Here is a 10,896-nt window from a genome sequence, read left to right on the forward strand (position 1 = left end):
CTAGAGCAGCGGTTCTCAACCTTCCTAATGCCGCGACCCCTTAATACAGTTCCTCATGTTGTGGTGACCCCCAACCATAAAATTATTTTCGTGGCTCCTCTATAACTAATTTTGCTACTGTTATGAATCGTAATGTAAATATCTTTTTGTTTTCCTATGGTCTTAGGCGACCCCTGTGAAAGGGTCGTTCGACCCCCAAAGGGGTCGTGACCCACAGGTTGAGAACCGCTGTTAGATGTTCTAGATATTTTCTTGTGTGTTCTCCCAAAGCAAGAAAGAAAAATCTGAAGGCACCTATTTAACAAATCGTGTCTTTCTTGCATTGTACAGTCTTAAAGAAGAGCTACTCTCCCATCAGACCAACATCTAAACCAGGCTGGGGGTCATTTTATCGTGTCCTGCCTGGTTCCCCTTTCATGGATTTTCTCTTGGCTGTGCCTTCCTATAGATGGAGTCCTAATTCCATAGCTTCTCTCAGGGCACACACGATAATTGCATCTCCACCTAAAACACTCCAAGCTTTCTGCTCTGATCTCCCTGGTCTCCTCACAGCCTGCCCAGATCTTCTGTAACTGTGGTCTAGCTGTCTCCATCTTTGAAGGTGAAGGTCCTCAGTTTCTCTCACTATGAGTTCTGTACGTGGCGTATGTTTCTCCACAGTGCCCAGAGCTCAGTCCTGTGTTTCTTGAGGGAGCCAGTCCAGTCAGCTCAGATCTTGCCTGGCTTCCTTATTCGCTTTACTTATAAAGCTCCAACAAACATACAGATATATTTTCTTCATTTCAGTTAGATCCTAGCTATTTCCATCTCCCTCTTATGTCTGTTGAACTGGGCCTTCAAGGTCTCCTATTTCAGCTCTGTCTAGCTGTTTCCTAAGATGGCAGCTTGTCTCCAAAGGGCAGCCCTGTCTTCCTCCTGCATCGTAATCTGCCTGCCTTTTTTGGTTTTTGTTCCCCCCTGTCCTGGGAGGAAGACTGACGTGTGTTTCCCTAACCTTCTAGCACCTCTTTGATGTCCGGAGTGAACTGGATGTTTCCAAGGACGGATCTTAGGGGTCGTCTTCTTTTTGCATGCAATACTTTTGTCACATTGCTTCTCTGATTCCACCCAACATGACAGCACACTTCCCCTTATTACATTTTTATTTATATAATCTCTCATCCTTTTGTGGCTCTGTCACTTTGGATCTTGAAAATCTAAAGCAGTGATAAGCATTTAGATGGTAAATAAATCTAGAGCCAGTGAGTTGGGGAGGAACTTGTGGGTCTGTGGACCAACCTCATGAATTTAAACTGCACCCTTTCACAGTTCTGACTCTTAGCCATGAAAAGAACACAAAAATACATAATAGATAGAGATAATAATAATAGTAATAATAATAATAATAATAATAATAATAATAATAATAATAATAAAGAGCAGAATTTGGTGCAGCCTGTCCATACTGCCTGCCAGGAGTGGGACCCAGTGGTTTCTTCATGACCTGGATTTGAAAGCAGCAGATAGTATTGTAGAAACTCTATTTTGAAGAGAGCCCTGACTGGGATGTCTTTTTCTTTTTTTTTTCTTTTTCCTTTCCCTTTTCCCTTTTTTCTTTTTCCTTTTCCTTTTGACTTTTATTTTCTTTTCTTGTGACAAAATATATGTACACAAGCCAAAACTTAACCATTTTAACCATTTTTATGTGTACAGTTCAATGGTATTAAGTACATTCACTTTATGCAGCCATCATCACCATCCGTCTCTAAAGCTTTTTCATCATCCCAAACTGAAACTCTGTACCCATTAAACAATAACTCCTCATTTCCACCTCCTCTCAACCCCCTGGTAACCGCTAATCTTTTTTCTGTCTCTATGAAATTGACTATGCTCGGTCTCCTCATATAAGTGGACTCACACAATATTTGTCCTTTTGTGACTGACTTATTTCACTTAGACTAATGTCCCCCAGGTTTATCCATTTCAGAATTCCCTTCCCTTTCAAGACTGAATAATAGTTCACTATATGTATATATAATAGCGTGGTTTTTTTCCTTCAATCATCCATTGATTTGGTTTGTTTCCACCTTGTGACGATTGTGTATGATGCTACTATGAATGTGGGTATATAAGTCCCTTTCCTTGGCTCTCCTGGTAATTCTGTGTTAATTTTGGAGGAAACACTATACTGTCCCATACAGCAACACCCTTTCTTGCATAGCTTAACCTTCCTTGCCGTGGCCATGCCTACTTAGGTAAGAACTGTGCCTTCATTGCTCAAGGCCAGGCTGCCGCAGCCTACGTCTTACCACCCGAACTTTGGCCGAGCCTGGGCCCAGGTTCAAGGTTTGAGCCAGGTCTTTAGGACCCACTTGCCATTTGTCAAGGCTCAGGCACATCCAGCTATATAAAAATAGCTGCTTGCCTTTGGAAAGGCCACTGACGTGGCATGACCTACCAAGGTGAGACTCCCACATGGCGTTCCCGAAACTGCCAGCCCAGGTTGTAGCAGTGAAAAGCCAGTCACCCAGGTGTAAATGCCAGGGTACCGAACAACGCAGGGCACTGCCACTCGGTCCGGCCAAGTCTCATTATCTCAGTGTTTCCTTGTTCTCTAAATTGGTTTTAGTTTATTTTTCCAGGTTTCTGACACATTTCTAGGGAGGTGGGGGTGGGGTCGGGAGGGGGTGTGCAGCAAATGGCATTTCTCTTCTTGGATTCCGAACAAATGGTGAAATAAGACAAAAAAGAATTCGAAGTGTTTAAGAAAAAAAATCCCTTCTCTTAGAAACCAAGGAAGTGAAAAAGAAAAGTTTCCCCTCTAACAACTTTGATGTGGGAAAAATGCTTCCCAGAAGCATTTGAATTAGTTGTGGAATTTCATTAATTTAATGCATTAATTGTGAAGAAACAAAAATAATAACGCTCTCTTTTGAGGGCCTACTGGGTGTCCTATGATTGGCATATGCATCTTGTTGAATGCTTTTAACATGGCTGTGAGTTCATTAACTCCGTTTTATAGAAGAGGAAGCTGAGGCTTGGAAAGGGTAGGGAATGTCCCTGGGGTTTTATGGCTGGGGTTTCATCTTGAATCTGTGTTCACTGCAGTCCTCTGGCCCACTGCCTTTTCTCAAAAGATGTGGATAAGGAAAGATGTTATGCGTATGCTTTAACCCTTTATCCCTTAAAACAAAACAAAACAAAAATAATTTCAACAAGTTCCTAGGTTTTTACAAATATGTTGTTAGTAAGATGTGGCAACATAGGTAAATTTTCTTTCAGCTGTTGAATAGCTGAGGAATAGAAGGGCAGCAGCGGTGGTGGCGAGGGTTGCAACAGTTGCTGTTTCATGTAAGGGTAAAGCAACTGGACAGTGCTTACTAATAACTCCTCTGAATTTGTCTGTTATGCAGGAAACACTAAATTAAGAGTTTGATTATAGAGCGTGAGTGTTGTGTGAAAGAGACCCAAGAAAGGGCTCATTTTATACAGAATCATTTGCTGTGTAGAATGCCTTGTACCTCGCCCTGTGTGGGGGGGCCACTGTCTGGAGTGGTCACGTGGCTTCGATGGAATCTGTGTTCCTATTGATAACACACATTGGCATCAGAGATTTACCTTTATAAGGACCTCTGGAATTTAACATTCAAAATTGTAAAAGGGGAGAAAAAAATGTCTGAGAAAAAATAGAATCTACGGTCAGAATGTATCTAAGTAATTCTTCTGTATTTCACAAATCATATTCCTTAAATGAAAGGTTTTCATGTGTGCTCATGACTGGGAATGTCATGTTAGTAGTTCATTCTGTTTGGATTAATATATTACATGTTCTCGTATACTTTTGTTAGGGTATAGTTTACTCTTGTTAATAAAAATCATATAAAGTGTCGATCATTTTCTTTCTTGTTTAATTTCACACAGTCCCCCCCAAATCACTCTCTGACCCTGGCCCAGGACACAAAGACCAATTTCTTAGCAAATAAGGAAGGTGATTTTTTTTTTCTTTCTTAGATCCAAATACCTAGATACATGCCCCTTCACCACAAAATCAGGGGAATACAAGCCATGCAAAAGGAGTTTTTACATTGCTATGTTCTTGACCTTTGCAGTATTTCTTGGTATGGTTTTCTACTATGTGTCTACATGTTGAAAATAGTTTAGGCTTTTACGTACCTAGGAGGAATAGAATTGGCCTATGCTGATTTACTTGGAAAAAACATTGACTTGTGTTAACAGATACGCTATTGTTTTGCATTTTTTCACTAACTAACCTCAGGACCCTTTGATAAGTCATGTAACCCCTCCATACCACATCTACCCCCATCTTCTGAAAGGGAATAATCCCATGTACTAAGGAATTATTTTTCCTTTTTTTTTTTTTTAAAGATTTTTTTTTATTGGGAAATTGGGGGGATGGGAACAGTGCTGGGGAATTGGGGAAAGGGGAACAGACAAGTTGCTGTCGTTTTGTTCTTCAGTCTAGTTGTGGAGGACGTTGCTTCACTGGCCCAAGTTGGCACCATCATTGGGCTCTTCTCTGGCGAGGCAGATCAGTCGCCGGCTTCTGGACGGCCGCTCACTGCGGCTGCTGGCCGCTCACGCTGGCTGCTGGCCACACACGGTAGCCCATGGCAATCCACTGCCACAGGGACTGCAGCCCACGCCGTCGCCGGCGACTCATGGCAGCCCAGCTCCAGGTTGAGCTGTTGTTCAGCATCTTAGCTGTGGAGGGCAGTGTCACTGGCCCTCATATGTGGGATCCGAACCGGGGCCCTCTGGCATCCCAAGCGAGTTCTTAACCATAGCGCCACTTGGCCGGCCCTTATTTTTCCTTTTAACGATGAAATTTATGAACTAACTTTGTTCAAGTAGTGTGGGAGGTTTCAAAAGGAAAGAAATAGGTTTCTGTTTGTTTTTCTTTTATTATCCGCCCAGGCACACACTTCTGGATAAGGGGGTGTCCTACTGTCATAACAAATGTGCTTGCTTAGGATCCTTTCGGGGGGAATTTGTATTCCCAGCATGTGTGTGGTTGCCCCAAGTGGCTCATATGTTGCTTATAGTTTCCCTTTTAAACTTGACTGCCATAGTTTTGTTTTTTTGAAAAAGAAAGACATGAATGTTTAAATTTCTCTTTGAGAAAAATTAACACAGTTCAAGAGCGGTTTAGAGGTGCTGGAACTCCCCCTTGTGGGATGCTGAAATATGTTCTACAGCACATAAAACAGTGTAATAGTTTTTTTGTTTTGTTTTGTTTACAGATAATAGAAGAATCTTACTTAAACTGGTAAATTATAAATTCATCCATCCAGAAATTTACCAAATGTAACAAAATGTTAGGTTTTAGATCACATCAAATTTACTGTGCAAATAGGGTTTTCAATCATGTTCAAAATCATAATTTTGAATTTTTAGCATTATTTCAACATTTGAGGAAATGTTTTAGGAAAGAGAATTGCCTTGCCAGGTTAAGACTTATAGTTAAATTGTTATAAATTATATATTTTTTAAAAACACACCAACTTAATTATAAATGTATATGTTTAAAAGTTTGTTGGTAGGAGTTTTTCTTTAAACTTTTTTTTTTGAAAGTTTTAGATCAGAGGCACATACCAACTATCACATTTCGATGTATTCTTTTATAGCCATTGTTTATTATTTTTAGTTTCTTGCCATTTTCAAGCAAGCATGTGGCTGTGTGCCCACGTTTCTTTCTTCATTTGCCAGCTGTATATTGAGTGCCGATTAAGTGGTAGGCATTGTGGTAAAAGTATGACACAAGGTGCTTACAGTGTGCTGGGGAAGACAGACCTTAAAAAAGTTATAATTACGTTATAACGAGGAGTGTAAGGAAGGGCAGTTAAAAGGTGCTGTGAGCACCGGCACTCACCCCAGTGGTGTCAAGAAAAACCTCCCTGAGTATGATGTTTAAACTGGAACATGAAGGATGAATCGGGTTTAGCTAGATGGAGGGGAGGGTGAATTGGAGATGTGGGTTCAAAACAAAGTAACAGCAAACTCAGATGCTGAAGGCAAAACAGAGCAGAAAGTAGACCAGTGAGGCTGGAGTGTAAACAAGGGGGGTACAGAGGAGACAGGTGCCTGAGTTTTGTAGCGCCAGTAAAGGATTTGGGAGTTTGACCAAGCAGGAAGTTTTTGAAGGATTTTAAGCAGATAGTTGCTTGACCTGATTTGCATATTTGTAAACTCATTCTTGATGCAATGTGGAGAGCGAAGTGGAGAGGGCAGAGCTGGACACAGGGACATTAGGAGGAAGTTGGTGCAGCAGCCTACCTGCCTTTGTCCCTTCCACCCTCCCACTAGGGCAAGGGTCCATAACTCTTTCTGTAAAGGCTCGGAGAATAGTTATTTGTAGCTTTGCAGACCATAGACCTCTGTTGTAAGTACTCAGCTCTGCCATTGTCAGCAAAAAAGCAGCCATAGGCAATGCTCAAGGAATGAATGTGGCTGTGTGCCAATAGAACTTTATTTACAAACACAGCCAGCGGGCTGGATTTGGCCCACCTGCATAGTTTGCTGACCCTTGTTCTTTAGGGTGTTAGGAATGAGAAGTGAATGGATTCAAGGGCTACTGAAGAGGTACAATCAATATAAGTTGGTTATGGATTTGTTTGAGTAAGGTAAATGAGAAGGTGAAGTGCAGTTGGTTTTGGGTTTCTGGCTTAAATAAGTCTATGAATAATGGTGGGGGTGTGTGGGAGAGGATTCATGCAGAGGCCCCGTCGTTGGTTGGACATCTGGGTATGCAGAGCAGTCTGAGCTGGAGAAATAAATATGGACGGCTTCAGCTTGTCATCGAGCTTCCCGAGCAAGAGCGTGAAGAGGACAAAACACAGAATCCAGAATAATTCCAACGTCTGGTCACAGGAAGAAGAGCCAAGCAAAGGAAGAGCCAAAGATGAAAGATAAGAACCAGAGCACAAGTGATTAATGGTGTTAAATGGGGGAGACGGCTCTGGCAAAAAGAGAAGTTTCTATTGGATTTGGAGATGAGGAGGTCGTTTGTAACTGTGGCTAAAGCAATTTCAGAGAAGTGGCGGGCTTTTTGTTGTTGTTTATGTCCTTGATGGTGGGATTTGTTCCAAAAAGACATTTAAATATGTAGTACCTCTTCAGGATTTTAGATTCAGTTCACAAACGGCATTATTCTATATAAGTCTAGCAGATATTAGCAATTACTTTTTTCTGAAAGAAGCATTGGTGAATGTTTTGTTCCATTTACAAGCCTGATTAAGCTCCTTAAATATTTTCACTGCATTTTAAAATGTAACCTACTTTATGCTTTTTTTCCCCCTGTACATTAATGGCCTGAATGACAATTGAAGTAGTTTAAAAAGGGGTTTTTATAGCATGTACTTAGGTAGTTCTTATAAATCTAACAAATTAAACATAATTGGGATGATTCTACTCAGTACTAAATCTTCCAGGAGTAAAGAGACACTTACCCACAATTAAGTCAGCCAAGGATTTGGGGATTGCATTCTTACCTCATGGAGATTTCCTGGTGTACTGACCGTGGCTGCCAAGCTGAGTGCCTTTTTATAATAACTATGCCAGATGCATCAAACTCAGCTGAGGAGGAGCTGTCACAGGCCCTTTGGGTTCACATGCTGTACTCACCGCCTGCCTTTTCTGTTCATTCACTGTCTGCAGCCCCTACCCTCCCCCTCAAAATGGCTGGATCCCTGGATGGCACTTTGCATTTCTTTGTCTTCAAGATACGTTCATATCATCCTATGTGGCTAAGATCTTTGAACTTGATGAAATTCTTCATTCTTTTTATATACTTTTGTCTCTTCCATCCATAGCTCTTCCACATATTAAAAATGAGAGCCAGTTGAATTTTGGATATCTCTTACGGATTTGTCATCGATTCTATGGAGGGAAGACAGACATAAGAACGCGTTAATTGGCTATTATTGGGAGAACGTTCTTTAAAATAAAAGTAGACTCCTGTGTTGAAACAAAGTGTTCAAAAAGCATAAAAGATGCCAAACTGCAGTGTTCCTGTGTATATTTAGAACATATTTATCGGCTTATTGCCACAGTTGGAATTTTCATGTTGCCCAAGGAAGGGCATATGATCTCCATTAGGATGGAAGCTTAGTGACAGAAGAGCCTTTTTTGGTTTTATTCAGTGTTGTATTTCCAGTAAATAGAGCGATACCCAGCATTTAGCATATACTCAAATACTTGTTGAATGAGTAAATGTAGTTTCTGAATACATAGATCGTCTATGATTAATACTTAGACTGAGCCTGTTCTTTTCTCCCTTTTTTTCTTCTTTTAGGCAGAAACCACTAATGCTAGCCTCTTGCAGGTGCAACTGGAATGCAGTTTACATAATAAAGTGTGCCAGCGATTAAAGGTAAAATAAAAAATTCAGTATTTTCTTCCTGCCTCTTTGCTTAGAAATCAAAAGTGTAAAACAGTACATTCTATTCTCAGATGCCCTTACCTTAAGTGCTTTTTTCCCCTAAAATTTGAGATCACAAAGTTCAGGTGATTTGTTTTTTGAGGTTTTCCTTTTTTTGCATCCCTCCAATCTCAGAGCTGTTATCTGGAATCTGATGATGTTTTACGGCTACAAATGGGCATAATTGTAACAATGGAAAACTCCTCACGAGAATTTGAAGAAAACACACAAGATTTGTTAGATCATCTTTCTATTATATATGTAGCTACAGATAAATCTGAGACTTCAGGTAAGGTGGAATCTTTTTAAATTTTCATGGTAATATATTTTGATTAACCTGCATCATCATACTATAGCATTTCTGTATAGATTGTATCATTGCAATCTCAGACCACAAAGAACCTTTGCTTTCATTATCGAGAGATTGTAATAATAACTAGTTCTCACTCTGCAAGTGCTAGTAAATTTTTAGAGTGGATTAATTGGCAGTTGGAAACTATTCTGTTTCCTTGGGAATAATTTTTCTTGGAATTCTGGAGATAGTAAACAATTAAATGGAAACCATCTAATAGAAATATTCACAGAGTATTTGAAGTCTTGTGTCTCTTGTTCCAGGGTTACTGATTTGCAGAAACTCAGTAGACCAAATCATACTGTTTTGTATTTTTTTAATAGTTGATCGAATACTGGTTGTTATTGATGCCTGACAAGTTAGAGTAGTATGAATTTTAGTGTTCTATGAATTTTGTCTTTGAAAATGTGTATCTTACTTACTAGAAATAGCCTAGTTCACCAGTTTAAGTTTCTAAGAATTTTTGTAGGAGACACATATTACGTGATCCATAACATATATAGTGTAGGATTTGCTGTTACCTATTGATTGTCAAGACTGTTCTGATACGTGTGTGTACGCATGCGCACATACATATTCAGAGAAAGACATGGCACTAAAATAGAGTTTTATATTGGCAGTCCTAACTGTTGGTCAAACATCATTTACTTCCAGCCCTCAGAATTCATTATGGTAATGATGAGCACAGAGCTTTTCTGTTCTCAGGTTCATAGTTTTCAGTGATTCTTAGAATAGCCAGGTGGACATCAACGTAGAGAAGACCATGGTCCCACAGGGAGCATTATTGTTGATGAGGGTTAAAAGGAAGGCTGTATTTTGAGATCCCAAAGTTTTATTTTTCCCAACGGTGGTCTTCCAAAAAAGGAAAAGGGCTGTCTAATCAACAGGCAAGCATAGCTTTATTTGAAGCTCTCCAGTTGGTTGGTTTTGCATTCAGAGGAGCAGTAGTCTGATTCTAAAATCAAAATTTTTCTACTGGTAGTTCTTCATCATTTAGAGAGCCTGTGTTGGTAGATCAATATTTTTATAAGCATCTTTTTTCTTGTGACTTAAAAGAATACCCAACAGAAAATAGCTCCCACTTTCAATTTCAGTGTTGAAAAACAAGCTGTATGTTTCAGGGAAATGTGTAATATGCGGGAATGAGGTGGCTTTTGGTTTTAATCTCATTGCTCTGATTCTTTTGGACAGATGATTCGGCAGTAAACATGTATATATTACATTCAGGAAACAGCCTCCTGTGGATACAGGTAATTGTCAATGCTTACATAAAGCCAACGTTAAACGTACAAGTGTGTGTATAATTGCAGAACATGAGGACTTTTCAGGAACAGATACAGAAACACTTGTCTCTATTCTCTTTTGTTTAATTTAAACCCATTTCCCCTTGTTTGATCCCGAATTTGGATGATGGTTCTCAGCAGCCCCTCCCCCTTCATACTGTTAGAGACACATCTGCTGAGCAGCTGCTATATGAATGCCAGTCTGAGCTACTTAGTTATTTTAAGAGTTGATTCAAATTGGATAAGTATTTGCCTGGCTGAGAGTGCTAATGTGGCTTTTTTGTTGTTGTTGTTACAGGATGTACATCATTTCTCACAGAGAGATGTCCTGTCTCTGCAGTTTGAGCCAGTACTCCTACCTACGTCTGCAACAAACTTCACAAAAATTGCCTCTTTTACTTGCAAAGGTACAGATTGTAAAAAAATATTAAAGGTTGCCTTTTTATTTTTGTTATTAATGGCAATTCTTGCTGTGAAATGACTTACAACTACAGATTAGGCAAGGTTCTAAGAAAGTGAATGAGTTTGCTTTTAATGTCACAGCCTTAATAGTTCTAAGCGATAGCATGATGGAGAAAATGGTTGTTGATGCCACTTCTGTTCTGCCACACATGTAGGATTTTGACTTAGGGTGTAACTCAGTTGGTGATTTGCAAGACCAGAATGTAAATGTTTTTGATGGAGGTATTGCTTTCACGGATAGAGAGGCTGGCTGCCTCCGTTTTGTTTCCATGTGTAGAATGCGATGCAGTGGGTCCCGTAAGTATAAACCCAATCCTGTCTTTAGGTTCTTACTTACAGTTAAGGACATTTCTGTAAAGAAATGCACATGGATTTTTTTTTTT

General features: G+C 39.8%; 1 protein-coding gene across 1 annotated transcript in view; it reads left to right on the forward strand.

Annotated features, from left to right (window-relative positions):
* Positions 1–10,896, forward strand: part of TMEM131L (transmembrane 131 like) — a 171,357-nt gene that overhangs the window by 114,985 nt on the left and 45,476 nt on the right. The window contains exons 7-10 of the mRNA XM_019641171.1: positions 8,291–8,368; positions 8,552–8,705; positions 9,960–10,018; positions 10,350–10,458. Coding sequence (XP_019496716.1) covers positions 8,291–8,368; positions 8,552–8,705; positions 9,960–10,018; positions 10,350–10,458 — 400 coding nt within the window. The remainder of the gene's footprint in view (positions 1–8,290; positions 8,369–8,551; positions 8,706–9,959; positions 10,019–10,349; positions 10,459–10,896) is intronic.

This window comes from Hipposideros armiger, unplaced genomic scaffold, assembly GCF_001890085.2.
Source record: "Hipposideros armiger isolate ML-2016 unplaced genomic scaffold, ASM189008v1 scaffold_58, whole genome shotgun sequence".
NCBI lineage: Eukaryota > Metazoa > Chordata > Mammalia > Chiroptera > Hipposideridae > Hipposideros > Hipposideros armiger.